Genomic DNA, 19,103 nt, shown 5'->3' with positions numbered 1-19,103 from the left:
AATAAATAAATCCCTTCACTCTCCAAATGCCCTTTCAGGAAGAAAAAGACACTGCATGATCCACTTTACTTAATTCTGTTAACTTGGTAGGAAATGCTGCCCTCGGCACTAACATACACGTTAACACGCAGGCCCTCTTGGCTGTGAGCTCTGCAGGACCATGTCTTGGCCACCAACTTCCTCTTCCATAAAATGGGAACAATAACCACCCACCTCATAAGGTTGCTGTGAGGATTAGATCACACAATCTTTGTAAAATGACTAGAACAATATCGAGCACACACTAAAGAAACACACATTCTCATGCACCCATGAAGAGTTCTGGTTTTGTACATCTTCCAAAATTTGGGTTGGCTCAGTGTTTCAGTGTTCAAAGAGTTAACATTTCATATATTTCTGTCACCATTATCAAAAGACAAACGTTCCCCCTATCTCAAAGAACTGCAATACCATCTATTCAGTTGCCCTGGCCAGAAATCCAAGAACCGCTCAACTGTTGACTCTTCATTTCTCTCACATCCAGTCAAGCACTAAGTCCTGTTTCTCCAAGCTGATCATTCTACCATCTCCACAGCCTCTCCCATCACAAGTACCACATTCGTCTTCATTAGATGGTCTCCCGGCCTCCAAACTTACTGTGGCAGCAAGATTGATCATGTCAATTCACTGCCGAAAACCCCTCAATAACTTCCAATCGGTTTTAAGGGAAAGTCAAAACTCCTTTTTAAAAATCCTTAGTGGCTTGGTCCTTTTCTACTTCCCATTTCATCTCTCAAGTATCTCCGACCCTCCCTTCCATCCCAATATCTTCTGATGCTTCAGCCAAACAGAACCTGTGTATATTTTTCGAATGTGCCACACATTTGCTCATCTGCAGATGTTCACACATGCTGTTCCCTTTATCTGGAACACTCTTCCTCCCCCTGTTGGCCTGGCTGATATCTACTCATCCCCTCTGAGTCTCAACTTAAATGCTTTTTCTTTCAGGAGGCTTGTGAGGATTCCCTGGTCTGTGGTATGCCCTCTAATACCCTGTGCCCCTGCACTCTCTTATACAGCATGCTTCATGATAACGGCTTGTTTGCTGATCTGCCTTCTCTACCAGACAGCAAGCTTGATAAAGGCTGTAACTCCTTGCCTTTGTGAATCTAATTAGCATGATGGCTGGCACATAAATAGTTACTCAGAAAAATTTCAATAAAAGAATGTGATATTATTTTTTTACTACCAAAAGAAGCCATACATTTGTGATTAGTGTCATTCCCTTGAGCGTCAAACACTCTCACATTCAAGGAGTCCTAAAATAATAGCAGATGCATACAGCAATTCATCTCTAGACTCCCCTTCCCGAGACACTGTAAGCAAAGTCATAGTCTATAATCTGTTAGGGTCACTGGGAGGCTGCCATTATGGTTTTAAAATTCAGAGTGATCCTATGGTGTCTGGGACACAAGCTAAGCTAACATTTCCACAGATTAAAATGCAGACAGCTAGCCAAGACTGTCTTTCCATGAATGAATACTTTTATAATAACCATTGGGCAGGTCCACTTGATGCCAAATTTGATGCACAGGACTCCACTAACTTGATAATATAAGAGAGAACAAAGGGAATTCCTAAACAGATGGAGAATTACAATTTGAATATGAATAAATATGAGCAAGTGAATTAAAGAAGTGGGAGAGGGGAAGAGTTTCGAAATAAATAAGAGTCACTAAGTAAAAATGCTGAAAATTCCCAGCAACAAATCATATTGGCTATATATACCCAAGTAGGTGTTTAGGTTGACTAATATGTAAGGCGAGCCAGACAAAGTTAATCAATATTATTGATAAAATAATTGAAACAGGAAAAACACAAGGGAATAGCAATCTGATTAGGGGAAGTGCCAGCTAGGAGAAAGGTAATTTAATCCAATTTCTATATACCACTTGACTAAATTAAATATCAGTCATTTGAGCGTTCATGAGAAACAAGCTATATATTTGAAAAAGCCATATAAAATAATCTTTTGGTTATAGTAAAAAATATAAATATATAATTTAAAAATTGATACTCCAAATCATTTTTTAACTGTGCCTTTTGAAAACCAGCTGTGGAAAATCCCATACTAGCTAATGCAAAACTTGAACTACTGGAAATTGAGTTATCTGCTCACGTTTAGGAAAACAGTCTGTGAATATGGATTTTTATCAATTAGTATATAATTAACAAAATGCAACTTGGGTAATAATAAATGACTTGTTTTATAACAATTTCCAAAAGTTGGCAGCCTAGTTTACATTAAGCTATATGATTTGAAATAGCAAAGATGGCTTTGGAGGTCCATAAATCTTTGAAACTCAAAAACACTTACTGCTAGAAGGTGAGGAGGGGTGGTGGGGAAAGCAGCATAGACTGCCTGTAGAAATTTCCTAGAGAGAAATGTTCCAGGTTAAACATTAGACATTGCAAATATACCAAGTAAATTTATTTTCCTCTCTCCCACAAGGCCTCACCACGTAAGAGTTTTGCTCCCAGCTAACAGGTGGGCTAAAATCAAACTTATTTCAACAAACAAAACATCCAAACTATGTAATCATGGATGACATCTGAGCCTGATCTGGCTGACTGCTTAAAAAGGAGTCTTTCATGATGACAAATGGGAATTTTCATTGTTGACCAAGCTAAACACTAAGGCATGCACATTCATACTGCATGCTAAAATCAATCTAATGCAAATAAACAGCCCTACATTAAAAAAAAAACGCCTCCATCCATCCATTTGAAGTACACTGAAATATGTTTTATTTTTCACAAAAAGATAAGACTATCCAATAGTTCTTCCAATACGGTGATAGATGTAAGCTGAATGACACATACACTCTTGCCAGGACAACTGGATGTTTGGGGGACAATCTGGGGTCAGGGACCTAGCAGAACTAAGAGTTCCATGGGGTTGAAGCCCAAGTCCTTGGTTTCATTAGCAGTATTCTCACAATGCTCCCCACCAGGAAAATTCCAAGAATTTACTGCAGCTCTATGCTACTCTGGATCTTTAAAACAAAATTAGGCATTTCAGAGTAAACACACACACACACACACACACACACACACACTCAGAGAGAGAGAGAGAGAGAGAGAGAGAGAGATTTTTCCTAAATTAGAGAGAAATAAGATTTAAACTGCCTAAACTGACAAGTTTCTATATCTTAATCAAAAATCAATGTATTATCACAGATAACTTTATATGCTTGTTTCTTATCACCAATTTCTCTGAGTTTCACTTCTCTCATTCCTTTAACATATCACACTCCTGGGTTTTCTTTTGTGGGTGAACAATGCATGGGAAAAAATTGAAACATCTCTTTGGAATGGTTACTATATCTGTCAAGAAGGACATACTACTTTCAGTTCTAAACACAAAAACCGCACTCCAGAACAGAAATATTCTCCAAATCCTTTACTTTCATGGTGTTGCTTCAAAATTTGTTGTTTTCTTTTTAATATTCTGACTAGAGGTGCCAGCAAATCACAGCATCACATGCTTACTTACATTGTAGAACTCTCTGAAACCTAAGAAATCATGATGTAAGGAAGAGACGAACATGGATTCCTGCCAGTCACTCCCACAGTTTTCTCCCACACATCACCTCCTCCACGGTAGAGAGTGACAACCGGAGCAGTGGTCCTTCTGGGCTTCCCAGGAAAGCTCTGACAGCAATCTAACCCACAAACCTTTAGGTTAGAGGGCATTTTGAAAGTTAAGTTAATCTCAATTCATCTCCACCATCTTGGTATACAGCCAAATTATGCAAGTCAGAAGAATGTATTTATATTTTAAAATAGATTTTTTTTAAAAAAAGATGACACTTGCTTTCAGTAAGTGTTTAGAAGTATTAACCAGTTTTTTTTTTTTTTAATTTTCTTTCAATCTGATCTAAATTCTTCAACCTTCAAACCACAGCTCGATTTTGTTTCCCCCTTTTTGAAACCCAGCTGTCATGGAGAAGAGTTAGTCACCATAATTTTTGTAAGCATTGAAGCCAATTAATAAATCTAAATAAATCATTTTCTTCCCTTAAATTAGCAATCTCTAGTATTATTTTTCATTCTTTTTATTCATTCTCATGTAGCTTTTCTTTTAAAGTTTTTTCAGAGTCCTCTTGTGATAATTACCTTGTAATGTCTGAGTGGCACTTTTTATATCCATATGTCCAGAACCTAGCCAACTGCCTGCATTCAGTAGGTTCTTAATAAATATTCTTGATAAAATGTGAAATTATGCATGAGTAACACTCAGCAAATGGTTGAGCATAATTTGTCTTCTTTGACTATACTTTGCTATTTATTTAGTCACGTTTTCCTATTACTCCTACCTTGTGCAAATAATCATATTCCCATAATGAAGAGTCTCTTTGATTTCACCAGAAAACTCCTTCTAGCAATTATCCTAAAATGCAAATTGAAGTAGTGATTTTCAAGTAAGTAAGTGCACAAGTGTCCAGGAAAAAGCTTGGTAAATCTTGGCAGAATTTAAATCATACTACATATTTCTAAGATTGCATCATCTGTGTTTCTGAATCCCATGAGATATAGGAATAAGTTCTTCTCTGTTCAGTAGGTGTTGTTGTTGGAATTGACAAAAGACTTTATTTTAGTGGGGACAAAAATGAAATTTCTTATTGAGTTTAGCTTGATACTTCAGTGGCATTTTTAAACATACACATTTAGCTAGCAATTTAACTATTATATACTTTTTCTATTTTTTTCTTAAAAGGTTGAAAATTATTTTCTAAATGTTTATTAATTTTATGTATTGCTTTAGAACAGCTTATTACTATAAATACAAAATTGCATATGCTCTAATTTGCATGTCTTCCAATTTCATAGACATTCAATTTCCTAAAAGCATGTCTAAACATCAAACAGAGAGAATGTAAGATATTTGGAACAAAAGCATGATATGTGTTAATGGACAAACTAAAATCACCAACCTTTTAACTTTTGATCAGAGTCGATTACAGTTATTAATGGATATTTAACATTAGACCAATATAGTTCCAGTTTGACATAAACCCACCTCACTCTTGTTCAAACACACAAACACAGACAGTTCAGTATTGACAAAAAGTTAAAATAAGAAACTGTGAAAGAAACTGAAATATAGTCAATTATCCTTAACAGAAAACTTTGTCTTCACTGAGCCTTGGCAAGGTCCCACTCACCTGGAATCACCATAACCACTGATATAAACTGGCTGTCCTTAAAAGAATGCTTCTTACTTAGCAGTTACATTAGGGAGGTAGGGGAAAGTCATAAAATAAAAGACTGGAGAGAGGCTTCAATTATTGTTGGAAGAACTCACAAAAGTGGGTTTTATTTTCTTTGATTCTTCAATAAATTAGTGAACCTGACTAACATAATCTGGAAATCTTTCCCCAAGTTAAAGAAAGAAATATTTAAGAGTTTAACTATTTTCGTAGTTCCCTCTTTGAACCCAGATTTCCCAGGGTAAAGATTAGTGAGTTAAACCACATGTCCCCATGCCTTTCTGCAGTAAGGTTAATAATTACACCCAATTTAATGTCTAGAATCCCATTCTCAACCAAAAGCCTTTAAGTAGCAAATCTCACAGTATGTTTCCTCAGAGATTATGCCTAATCATTAAACTGAAATGTAAAGTTTTAATAATGATATTCAAACCTTAAAGACATTTACAGGAGCAACCAACCTGAAGGACAACGCATGTGCCCACAAACTTTTCAGACAAGGCAAATTGTGAGCTTTCAAGACCTCTCTTCCATTCTCTCCTCCTTTCCAAGGTATTCCTGCAGTTTCCACCCTTCTAGAATAAACAACATTTATTCGATTTTTCCATAAATGAACATCTAAAATGAGGGAGTATTCAAGAGGATTCGATATGACGACTCATCCAATGAGAGGCTTCCACTCCTCAAGAAGGCATTCACTGGAGTCTTAATGCAGATTTTATTTGCAGATTTCTTTTTAAGGCAGCTCTTCTCGAAACTATAGATAGCACACTTACCCATGGATGGGTCACTTAGAATAAGGTGAGTGTGACGCTCTGTTCTCTCTTGCTTATCATTGCATTTATGATTGGCACTTTCACTAGCAAATGAGAAAAGAGCAGATAAAAGAAGGGTAAGCCCAAACAGACCCTTGATTTAAAAAAATATAAATGTGAAGAAGGAGGTAAAAATTATCCTTTTCTGCTGCCCCTGAGAATACAGATTGGCAAGATTCAAGTTAACAAAATAAAGCTCTAAATTGTTCTGTGTTAGAAATCAATAAAGCAGAGAAAAGCCAAACAGAGGGTAAAAGAGAGGAGACAAGAAGTAAGGCCAAAGACTGAATTGACATATAAGACCAAACTATTTTTGAGAAAGTCTGATATTCAGTTTTAAGTTGTTGACACTTGTATACAACCTACAAAACCGACTCCATTTTGACAAACCACTAATAAATTTCACCACACACAAACTTGTGAGAATAGGGTATTTGTGTGGAGATCGATGGGAGGATTTCACCTCTGAGTTGATGGGGTCTTAAACAGACACAACCTGTAGGGGAACGAGACCCAACCAATACTTTGGAAGCAGGAGCTCATAAGAAAAGGTGAGCATGATATAATAATCCTTGCAGGAATTCAGAGAAATTTTGGGAAGAATGTTGGACATTCAAAAGGCTAAGCTGTGGAGGTTCAAGCCAATTTTATCCTGGTCATAAGGAGATAGACTAGCCTAGCGGTTATTCAGCTTACAATTAGTAATTTAGGTGTTTATTACTCCAGGAAAATAGAACTAATTTCTTACCAGAAATTAGGTATTTATTACTTATCAAAAGTTAGTCTCATTATTCTCTGAACCATTATTAATAATAAAGTTCAAAAACTGTGTTTATAGCCCTCACAATATAGTTCTTGAATCAAAGAAGTTTACTTTACACCAAGTTCTGCAACAAAGATCAATATTGTTATAGTTAAAAATTATGGACAGCAGGCAAGGAAGGTTAAAGATTAGTAAGTTCCATGAGGTTGGGGCCACACTGTTCGGTTCCCAAGTGACAAAGACAATGCCTGGTACATATCAGGCACACAATAAATCCTTATTGAGTGAACAGCATTCACTTAATATAGCTCCAAATTATACTAGAGACAATAAATGTATCACAGAAAGGTTTATCTGCAACTAATTTTATCCCTGAAACTAAATCTAAATAGGTAGTCACCATGATGACTTTTGAGTTATTTGAGACATCCCACCCATATGTGAAATGCAGAATAATCAGGCGTGCATGAAGCAAACAATTGTCTCCTTAACTGTATGATAAGGAACATTCAAAACTATAGAGAATTAACATGATTACCAGCCTATTAATGCTAGGTACTATACAGAACTAGCAAACCTCCTAGAGACTTACAATCTAATAGACACTTCTGATGCATATGTTAATGCCTCATCTTCTGAAAACTACAAGGAATAGGAGCAAAAGCACTGTCTGACAAAATCAGATTTACTGACTTGGTACAGATACAAAAGGCACTGGGAGAAAACACAGAATGATGCTGCTGAGAAAGAGGAAGGAGGGGATCACCTTCTGCAGGGTTTGAGTTCTCACTGAAGGATTCTGAGGAGGGTTTAAGAGAAGCATAGATCAGTTCTGGACTGATGATGGTTTTTGAGGTAACATTAGGAGCAGTGGGGATTAACTAAGGGTTGGTAGGAGGTGAGGGCAGTTTAGCAATTAAAGGTCCCCAGGAAAGTATGGGAACAGAAAAGCAGCTCTGGGAGTGTCAGCAGTAAGAAAGCACTAATCACTTTAATAGGGGACCCTCATAGCCTTTTGCAGCCACTGCATGGCTGCGGGAGAAGCACTGTTCGCTGCTAACTTTGCAGCTGGCTTGCTCTGTGTCTATAGTCCAAGCCTGAAAAATGACAAGGTGGCCTCCATCTCTTTTCCACTCAAGTCAATTTTCACTCTTTTTGTCAGAGAGACAGGCTTTGACCCTTTCACACATATTTTGCACATAGAACAAGAATAGTGAAAGATTCATTTCATGCCTGGTTCCTAGCAGTTTCCGGCATATCACAAGTGTTTGTGAGCCAAGCGGCACGTCTCCTCTGCATACAATCGGGTGTACCAAGGCCTCTTACACATTAAAACAGACTTTACACTCTAAATAACTATTTAAGGATATCACAATCTGAAGGACTCACTACATGAATGAGACAGGGGGTAGGGGGTGATCTATGGGATCCACAACTCCAGGTTGCAGAAGGGCGCTTCCATTTGCAGAGTTCACAGACGGCTTTGTTGCAACATGATAAAGTCAAATGCACTTGAAATAAACACCTCAGCACAAACTAAATTGAATCCCTATCCAAATGAATCACTTATTAGCTGGTAATAGAGACATTCATACATCTGTCTTTTCACCAAGACTACACATTCCTGGAGGTGAGATGTTCTCCACATCTTGTTCATTTTTGCTCCCAGCACTTTGCTTACCATGCTAAACAACAGAAACATCAATCATGTGGAAGAAAAGCAGATAAGGTAGAAAAAAAAAGAAGAAAGGAGGCAAAAGTCACAGTCAAAGCATAAAGGTAAGAGCACAGCATGGGCTGGTAAGGAAGAGGAAAGTGTCCCCATGCAGATCAGAGGCTTCCAGTGAGCAAGATGGAGGCCTCCCACGGGCTGTTTCCATTAAAAAGGAAAGAGAGAGCTGGTGAGTAGACTTGGAACGTGCAAGTGGAGAATCAGATCTGAAACTGGGCTGAAAGGAGAGGGAGAAGGAGGCAAAGAGAGGGCTGGGAAGACAAACCAAAGGAGATGAGATACCATGGTTAGAAAGAGAGAAAAACACCCTGTTAAAACCATCACAGTTCAGGGAAAACAGGAAGATGAAAATACAGCTATGCAAAGTGACTGAAGAGTAGAGGCAAGAATACAGGGGAATCTAGATCTCTTTATTTGGATACTAGTAGAAGTAAGCCCTGTGTGGAGAGAGGCAAGGCAAGTCTGCTCTGAGCTCACAGTGCTGCCTGAGTGGAGCTGGTGCAAATCACCAGTCACCTTTCATTTTTCTTATTCCTGTCTCCTTTTTCTTCTCCCTTTTTATCCATCCCCTCCTTTTCCTCCTGCTTTCAGGAGTATTGGCCAAATAAGACCATGTGCTTCTTCTGGGTTAGAGGAAAAGGCCCATTAGAGTTCTGCCTTTCTCTGTCCTGATAATCCAGGCACAAAGAGAAAAAGGAATAGGACTGGCTGTCTTTCCGATGTCTCTTCAAAGATGAGCTTCATGAAACAGAAGAACAGTGACAGGAACCACAAAAGACCTCTGCATGTCAAGGTGACATGCACAATCCAGTTACCATGACCTGCAGTCAGCAAGTGGATGCCTTCGTGTCTAAATTATTAACTATCTACGTAACAACTAAATCGAAGTCTGGACTTGGGTGAGGGTGCTCTGGGAAGAGGGAAGGAATGCATTCACTGGCTACGTTTGTCACATTTGATATTCCTCTAACTTAAAAACTTACTGAATTCTAAAAGTTGGGTTGTAAATCAGCTGTGGAAAAGGGAGAGGTATGTCTCCACAGTAAAAATTACACACACAATCATCTACAGCCATGCCACTCTGAATGTGCCCAATCTTATCTGGTCTCGGAAGCTAAGCAGGGTCAGGCCTGGTTAGTATTTGGATGGGAGAACACCTAGGAATACTAGCTGCTGTAGGCGTTAATAAAAAAAAAAAAATTACACGCACAATAGTTAGGTTCTCAGGGCAGCCCACAGGTCTTTCTAAATTGTGCTCTACCTGAGACAGCGGTATTAATACTGGAGAACCAACAGTTAAAGCGATGTCTCTATGGGAAAATACATTCAGAGTTCCCTTTTGGGATGCCAGGAACCCAAACCCCCCCTTTCTGGCAATGAAAGTAGGGGATCCCCTTTCTCAGAGCAGACTCTGGGTAAGTCAATGCTGTAGACTTTTGAGGAGGAGAGTCTCTGTCTTGAGCTTCAAGAATCGGGATGCAAAGTAAGAAAAGAGAGCATACTGCCTATTTAGACAGGGAGGAAAGGTTAGGCCAACAATAGTGGGAGAGAAGGCTCCGGGGAGCACGTGGGAGCATGGGGCCCGGGTAGGTAGGGGAAGGTGCTGAAGGGCATGGACAAGCAGTTTTTCAGCACTTCTTCCCATTTCCTTTGCATCCCCAAATTTCTTCTATTTCTTTCTTTTTATCCTCTTTGGAAGGCTTTGTGGGGAAAGAGTGAGGATAAATGAAAAAGCTACAGTGTCTGTGCATGAAGAGGAAAGGAGAAGGGGAGAGAATAACCAGGAAGAAATAAACTGAAAGAGATACAGTCTTCTCGTTAGAGATAAGGGGTGAGTTTTACACATCTAAGACGTATGTTCATAAATTAGAAGCTTATCTGTTTGGCTCATGCATAGGTTCAAAGTAAAAAAAATAATAATAGCTACTGCCTTAAAGTGGAAGAACAATTAGCACATTAAATTAACTTGAATGAATGCTTCCATTGCTAAGAATAATCTTTTTTTTTTTTAAAGTACATTTGAAAAATTTATTGCACACTTGTTGCATTTTGCCAGGCCCAATCTCTTCATCAAAGATACTGGAATCCAGAGTAAATATATGGTCACATTTTTTCTGGAAGTTACACATCGCAAATTCTATTGCACAAATTCAGGTATATAGTCAATTTCGTGAAGGTAGCCTACTTAAAACAGTTGTATATCCTTCAAACAAAATTAATCCAGAATTAATTTATTAATCTGTCCTTATTTTTACTACTTGCTGCAGATATTAACCAGAGGTCACTCTTTGGCTGTAACATAAGCACAACCTAAAACATATATACTTTTGTCTACTTTGAGTTCCAAAGCATATCACTTTCACTAATAATCAATTTGACACACATTGAAAACCAAACTTACAAACAAGAATGTTAATTATTTTAAACAACATCTGGGATTAGTATCTCTTTCCACAAATTATTTGAATTATGAAATTCGCATTCTTCAAATACTGCACAATTAGAATATTTTCTTATGTAGGTTTTTGTTTGTTTGTTTGTTTGTTCTTTTTCCTACAGAGACCTATTTGGTCCTGCTGGGTATAAATACAAAGTGAGAGGAAATGGGGAGGGTTGAGGAGTCTTTCTGGGCCTCTGCACTACAAATGAGAAAAAACTCCTCTTCTTCAATCATTTCTTGCCTAGCAGAAGTTACCCTTGGAAATGCTTGTTTACATGGGGTTCAAAATAGGAAGAGGAGAAATCTGTGAACAGAGTCCCAGTCTGAGTTTAACTATAATTTTCCCTGTCTCACTGGGATGTTTAAGGCTGTTGCCTGAACTTTGTTTTATTCTAATTTTTCATCCAAAAACTAAGGAATATGTCCTACAGAATATCTGAAAATTCCACTAGGGATTCAGAAGCTCTGTAGAATGTGGTGTTCTGAATCTCTATTTCACCAGACTCCTTTCCAAACTTCATGCAAGTTTTTGGGTACTATGCTCAAGTGAACTTTAATGCAAGTTAAAAGAAGTGTTCTTCTGACATCATGGAAAGTTCAACGAGGTCTTTTGAAAGCCTCAGGGGCAGTCAGGGTAATCCTGGCTATATCAGACACAGGGCTGTCAGAAGCAAGTTAGGACAGGGGATATAGTTTTGGCAAAGATTGGATATAGTCTTGGCAAAGATTGGATATAGTTTTGGCAAAGATTGGATATAGTTTTGGCAAAGATTTGGCAAAGATTGCTCAGAATTCCTTCCCACTTGACAGAAAATTCCTATGGATTTCAACCAAAGAACACATAACTAGAAAATGGAAAAATAAGAACATGTCGAATCTAATCCTACATGTGTAAGACACCTACTCAGACTCTTCATTTCTGATAATGATCCAAAGAAAAAGTTATCTTCACCTTAAAACATATAATGTTCCATTTATATACATTAGACAATTCAACTATTGATTAAAATGACATCTGAATCTCTAAACATAGCATAAGAAACACAAAAATGACAGTTATTTATTTGAACCTTCAAAATATTATTTGCTTTACCTCTGTATTAACAACCTCCATTGGTCTTTTCTTGATTTCGCCTATGTCCAAGTAACTGGGGGAGGAAAAAAACAATAAAGGTTTCTTTTATTGCGTTTGAGTCAGTTGTATAAATTTCTTTTTAAAAATTATTAAAAAGCAAGCCATAGGAAATACTTAAGCCTAAAACAAAAATCAATAGTTACTAATTAAAAGCAATTATTGCAGTAGAAACTGCTTTCGGCATCACCAACCAGAGTTGACACATTTCTACTCCAAACCTCTAAACTTCATTGAACGTCTTATACTTCTGTTGGGGAACATTTTTTCCCCACAATGTTTAGCTGGTTACTATAAATGGCATTTCTAATTCTTATTTCAATTTTAATATAAAGAGTGGTTTGTGTGTGAAGCTGCTTAACAGTTCCATTAATCACAGACTTCAGGTCAAAAAAAAAGTACTGATAGCATGCATTAGAGTAACAACTGTGAAAGGCTGGGAAATCTTTTTCCCTCTGAGAGCGCTTTAATAATACAGGAGTGCTCAGCCATATGGGATGGTTTAGGCATTGGCTCAGCTAACAGACAGATGGGTAGACTAGTTAACCTCTGGAGACCCCTATTATTCCATTACTGTTTGCTACAGATATTAACTAGTGATAATTCTTTAGCTGTAGCATAAGCACAACCTGAAAATGTTATACCTTTGTCAACTGCAGGCTATAAGTCCATCACTGTGATCTAGTTCCACTGTGCTTCATACATAGAAGATGCTAAATAAATGCTTTAATATAAAAATAAGTATAAATCTAGCCTTTAATTTACAACCTTAGATAGAAAGATAGATTTTCTGCCTTAGCTACCATAATTGCTGAGTTGCCAAAAAAAGTTTATATTCAATTAATTATGGATATGTTTTATTAATGTTGTTTGCTTTTATGGATAGCATGTTTTAGTTAATGCATACCTCTGAAAATTATCATGTTTCCCTTACATCAACAGTATTTACATAAGATAGTGCAAATACTCCTTCATTATAGCAATAAATGGCTCTTTTACAAATCTGCAAGGACTGATTTGACATTTAAAAAAAAAACATTCTGTCATGCGCAGGAAAGTGATTTCAGATCAACAAGATTAATTCAGTAGAGTCGACTTCCAAAAATGCAGAAAGACAATAACTATCTCGAATTTTCTGCTATAAAATAAAGGTTTAATAGCTACCTGAGTTTAATTATGGTTTCAAAAATATTAGAAAAAAGTCTTTAAAATCAATTCAAGAAGTTGATCATTTTCATTTGAAAAATATTTTTCAACCACTGTTATCTTTCCCAACATCATTTAGGCACGAAATGACACAAATTACCCTTGATATCTTTTGGGCTTTTTTTGGTTCTGCCAGTTGCTTTATTTGTTTTATAAACTTACAACAGCTAAACTTAAAATATATTCAGGATTTAAATCTTGGCTTCTATCATTCTAACCATAGATACAATTACTTTAACACAAATAAATAACTATTCATCTGTCACATGGAAAACTAACCATGAACACTGTTATAACAAGCTCGGTTTTTGTGTATGAATTAAAAGCAAAAATAACCATGCTAATCTCTTATACATATATAAAGAATAATTTCGAAGTGCACTTTCTGTTTGGTTTGGAACTGTACCTGTTTTTATCTTTTCAGTTGGTAGTGCCAAATAAACAAAAGAGAATATGAATTACAAAAGTGGGTCTATAATTTTGAACCGTTAATAGATTCTGAAGCAGATTTCCATTCTCATGAAATTGCTTTATATAGAAATTATTTAATAAAAAATAAAGTAAATGGTAAAAGGAAGTAGACACAGAAATGCTTTACATGTATGTAACATTTTGGTGTTTACAAAACAATGTTCACATCCATAGCATTTACTTTTATCACAACCCTGTGAGGTAGGAATGTTCCTCTTCTGTATTAGGAAACTAACCAGCTGAGTCAAGAGGGTTGCCCAAGGAGCTAATAAACAGCTCACTCTCAAGTCTCCTGATTTTCAGTTTTAAGTTCTAAGTTTCTCTGAAGCACAGTTTCATTTAGTTCCTTTCTATGAAGTTAGACAAAGCATACTAAAGGAGGTTTCAAGGAAGGGAAAACTAAATGCTAATGTATCCCTTACCTCTCATAAAAAGAATATCTGGCATTATTCATAACAGCTAAAAGTGAAACAACCCAAATATCCATTAACTGATTAATGGATAAACAAAGCGAGGTATAGCCATACCATGGAATATTATTTAACAATAAAAAGAATGAAGTACTGATATACATATACATACAGCAACATGGATGAGCCTTGAAAATATTATGCTAAGTAAAAGAATACAGAAACACAAAAGGCCAGGTGTTGTATAACTCCATTTATATGAAATGTCCAGAATAGACAAATCCATAGAAACACAGAGTAGATTATTTGTTACCAGAGGATGGGGAGAAGAGGAAACTAGGAGGTACAAGAGTAATGGAAATGTTCTAACATTAGTTTGTGGTGATGGTTGCACAACTCCGTGAACACACTAAAACCCACTGAAATGGGGGAAGTTTATGCTATGTGAACTATATCTCCATAAAGCTGTAAAGAAAACCTGTGGACTATTAAATTCTACCTGTCCTACAATACCCACCCCTTCCAGAAATAATCTGTCAACTCTGAACTCCCACATAATTTTAATTTTTTCTAACTGCACTTATTCCTTTGTACTCTACGTTAAAATTATTGGTGTGCATGTAGTTTTTCTCCTGTTAGACTATAAACTCTTGAAGAAAGACAAGGAGTCATATCTTGTTCTTCTTTGTTCCCTTCACAGACCTAAGCACAGTTTGCTAATTCACTGAACACCTACTCTGAGTGACTTCCCTGCCAGGAACTCAGGATGAGCCACAATAATGACCCCTGTCTTTGACGGTCTAGCTACCAGGTACCGAGAGACAAACATGTAGACATACAGTAAGTCAATAAACTTTTCCAAGCATTATGTCAATAGCTTAAACATGCAGAGGGTGGTAGGTGGGTCACAGTGAGGCGTGGTCAGTTCTACTTGGAACGAAAAGTTGAAAAAATTTAAACAGTGTGTGTGGGGGGTTGAGGAGGAGGGAGATTGCGGAGAGCAGTTTTATCCTCTGGTGATTATATAGTATCCAATACTTTAAAATGATTTTAACTAAAAAGACGAGTTCCAAGAAAAAAGGGGAGGAAAAGCAAAAAAGAGGAAAGAGATAAAACAGAAAATACTCAAGTATCAGTTTGGTCATTTCTCTTTTTTTAGGATTCCTGTTTCTTATACACAATTTTAAGTCTGTTCCTACTGCTATACAAGTGAAACTCCTCCAGTCAAACTTTCAACTTCTCACCCCAGCTGCTGCGGGGGCTTAGAGAGGAATCAACCCGCACAGTCACAGCCCCTCGACTCCCTGAGGTTTGGGTCCTGATGCCAATCGCACAACTTCACGCACCCTGAAATGGTGGGTGGTGGGATCGACCGACTCACTTTATTTTCTTGAAAGCTTCCTGGCCCCCAGCCACGTAGTTGCCTCCGCTCTGGATCTGGTCTAGCTTCCGGATGCGGTGCCCGGTCCGCGGAGTGTAGAGGTTCCTGACGGCCCCAAAGGGAGCCTGGACGCCACCCGTGACCTCCTTCAGGAAGACGTCGAAGCTAGACATCTTCTTCTCGTGAATGACGACGCGGCGCCCCGCGAAGAAGGGGTCCCCGTTACGATACACCAGCACGCTCTTGACCACCGGCTGGGCGCGGTGGCCGGCCCTGGCTCCAGTGCCACTCATCCTCCCGCCGACGCTGCTGGCTTGCGCTCAGGGGCCGCGCTGCCCCGCTGCCTCACCGCACACGATGATTCACCTGCCGAAAGGACAGGAAACAGACAAACCACGGGTCACAGCGAGCAACGGCCGAGCGCCAGGCGTGCGCCCCGTGGAGACCCCCACGGCGGCAGGGCTCACGGTGCACGATCAAGCACTTCACTGGGGTCCGCACGGCCAATCAGCGCCCGCCGTGCGCACCGCCCCTGTTCTCACGCGCCGGGCAGTCCAGGTGTGACCACCTGGGACAGCAGCCGCGCTTTACACTCGCGGGCCGCGTGGGCGCGGGAAGGAAAGGTGGGGGAAACACGCGGACACGTGCGCGCGCGCGCGCGCACACACACACACACACACTTTAAAAGATGATGAAACTCAATTTCTCACATCATGTTTGTGTGGCTCTTTGCAAAAGGCTTTATTTTCTCTTCTCTCCTTGCTCCCTCGCCTCTAAATCTCCCAAATTAAAGCAATTAAGATTCTGGCTGGAATTGCCCAAATTCTTCTTTTCCGACAAAAGAACGTCTAAGGTACATTGAGAGACAGAAGACTTGGGGCGTCCGGGACTCCTCGCCCCTCCCCATTGTCCGCACCCGGTGGCCAAACTCTTGGGGGCACAGTCTCAACACGGCGGGCGGCGCGCGCAGGAGAGCCCGGGCGGGGCCACGAGGGGTCCCTACCGACGCTCGGGGCCCGTGGGGGAGTGTTGGGGCGCCGGGCGGGGCGGGGGTTCTGCTGGCTCCGCGGTGACCTCGGCTGCGCCGCGCGTCGCTCCCGCTGCTCCTGCCGCTGCCGTCGCCTCCGAGGGCCCGACTCACCCCGCGGGGAATCGAGTTGTTAGGTCCCGCCGTTTCCATAGCAACTGCAGCCGCGCGGGGAGCAGGGTTCGTGAACTGGGCCTGGCGTGCGCCTGGGCCCCTGGGCTTTGCCGCTGCCTAGGGTAGAGTCAAGAAAAAAGTAGAGAGGTTTGGGGGCTGAAGGGAAGCCCTGTGGCATTATTGTGCGGGCATCTTATAAATGGACTCCAAGTGTGTGCCAAGCACTGTGCTAGGTAGGAGCTGGGGATACAGTGGTGAAGAGAATAGCCTGAAGTATTTTGAGTCCCTACCGCATGCCTAGCTTTATGTTGAGAAAAGAGTTTTTCATAGCCTCAATAAGGCTTAATGGCTATATGGCTATCTGTGCCCAAGGGCCCATTTCCATGCTGTTTGTGTAGATTAGATGAGTGTATAAGATAGGGAAGAGGAGTTTGAGAATACGAAGAGGTGATTTAGCCAATTCACTCTGGGATATACATATTATGGGACCAGGAAAATTCTTTTTAAAAAGTTGGAATCTTCCAGCTCATCTCTGCCAGCGTTCTATTTATTCCTTCTGCGACCTTGCTACTATGTGTCATGTGCAAATTTGATGTTTATGATAACCTTCTCAGGTAAATAACATTCTCTTCTCAGATGAGGAAACAAATGTAGGGAAACCAAAGAAACCTGCCTCAGGTCACAGCAAAAATTCAAACCCAGTCCTCTGTGATTCTGGAAATCGCTTTAACTGCCATGTGATAGCAAACTGAAAAGTCAGTGAGTGTGTGGGACACTGCAAACTGGATAGAAAGATCTTTATTAAAGTTACTGAAAGTATTTATGCGTTGAAAGTTAACAGTTTTCAAAAGAAGAGCAAAGAAAACATTATGGCAAAACTAGAAGAAGGAAATTTTATGAACTGGTTGTGAAGATACACTGGTTGAAGAAATGTATGGAGAACATATCTGTGCAAATGCTCTACCCAGCAGGTGAATGAAACAAAATACTTTTTTTGAGAGATGGAAAGCAGTAAATCAAGCAACCCTCATAACAACTCATATTCCCTACAACCAAGACCAGCCCAGTGCAAAATGAAAACACATGTCCCCTTGTTTGAAAATTAAGAATTTTAAGATGGTGCCAGCAGAGCATTAAACCAAGGACCCGGTCCTTGTTTAGTGTAGGGCCCTGTTGCCGGTCCATGAAGCCACCCCACATCTATATTCTGATAACTCCCACAACAGCATTTCCAGCTCAGATTTGTCTCCAGAGCCCAGACAAATTTATCCAGTGATGTAGTGATAAATGTTTAACTACTGGTTTTCAGGTTGGGAAAGGCCTTGATTCATAGCATTTGCCACCTTTGTAGTTTAAATACTACAAATATGGCTGATTTCCAGCTTCCAATCTGACATCACTAAAGGCAAGAAATGTACACAGCATGCTGTTAGATAGTATTTGCACCATATATATAACCTCATAAATAAGAGTACAAATGTAGGTGGTGATGAGTATCTGTTTTTTAATGTAACATATTTAGATATTTAATTGTACATTTATACAATTTAATTTTTAATAATGACTATGTTTAAAATTCTCAGAAATTTAACAATTGACTTTTGTAAGGCAATACAAGGCAGCTTTCAGCCCACCATTGCTCCAGGACAGCTTTCCTAGACAATCTAAAAGGCAGCCTAGACTCAAAATGTTCACATGATCTCATGTTTTCCTCAAAATCTCTTTTCCTATGTTCCCTAATCTCCATAAATGGCCTCCCATCTATCCATTTGTTCAAAACTGGAATATACACATTTCACTTCCTCACAGAAAACATTTTAAGTGCAGCAGAGAAACTGCAACAAAAATAGCCATATTTTTGCAACTTTCTGCTGCTTTTGCTTGCCGAATTTGTTTTGAGCTCTTCTCTCTTATGCAACCTCCCAACACTGAGCAAAGGGAGGATTTCAGATGCCGGAAAGGTTAGATAAACTCTGATCATGAAGAACTGAGGGACAATGAGAATCCACTTCGGATAGATGCTGGGGGACTTTTGATAACACACATAGAATGAATAAGAGGCGAGAGTTTTGTTTTTAAGTTTCTTCCTAAGTGTGTGAAAGACGTGGAGAGTGAGATGTGGCAAAAAAGGATTCTTAAAGTTTTACTGTGCATTAAAAAATAATACCATAAAGATATTTGGCATTTCCTCAAGAGCCTAAGTAAATCTCTGAAATGCTTCCAATTATATTTTTCTGCCAAAATAATAATTATTTTAATATAATACTGTACTGATAGCAGACCACATTGCACCCTGTATTTATGAGGGTTCTTCAGTCAATCACCAAATTCTGTCAATTCTACCTCTTGAATATTTCTTG

The 19,103-nt window shown here is 39.1% G+C and overlaps 1 protein-coding gene across 4 annotated transcripts in view; it reads right to left on the bottom strand.

Moving 5' to 3' along the window:
- Positions 1-16,743, bottom strand: part of DCDC2 (doublecortin domain containing 2) — a 156,999-nt gene extending 140,256 nt beyond the window's left edge. The window contains exons 1-3 of one of the 4 annotated variants that reach the window (XM_039874811.1): positions 16,606-16,743; positions 15,603-15,968; positions 12,096-12,150 (exon numbers count right to left, since the gene is read on the bottom strand). In XM_039874811.1, the coding sequence (XP_039730745.1) occupies positions 12,096-12,150; positions 15,603-15,895 (348 nt within the window). In that variant the 5' untranslated portion in view covers positions 15,896-15,968; positions 16,606-16,743. Of the gene's footprint in view, positions 1-12,095; positions 12,151-15,602; positions 16,182-16,312; positions 16,527-16,605 lie in introns of those variants that run through there. The other 3 variants (XM_039874810.1, XM_039874812.1, XM_039874809.1) reach the window with 3 other exon arrangements.
- Between the last annotated feature and the right edge of the window lie 2,360 nt (positions 16,744-19,103).

This window comes from Pteropus medius, unplaced genomic scaffold, assembly GCF_902729225.1.
Source record: "Pteropus medius unplaced genomic scaffold, Ma_sr-lr_union100, whole genome shotgun sequence".
Lineage (NCBI taxonomy): Eukaryota > Metazoa > Chordata > Mammalia > Chiroptera > Pteropodidae > Pteropus > Pteropus medius.
Note: the sequence above shows the minus strand (reverse complement) of the source record. Positions and strands in the feature narration are given on the sequence as shown.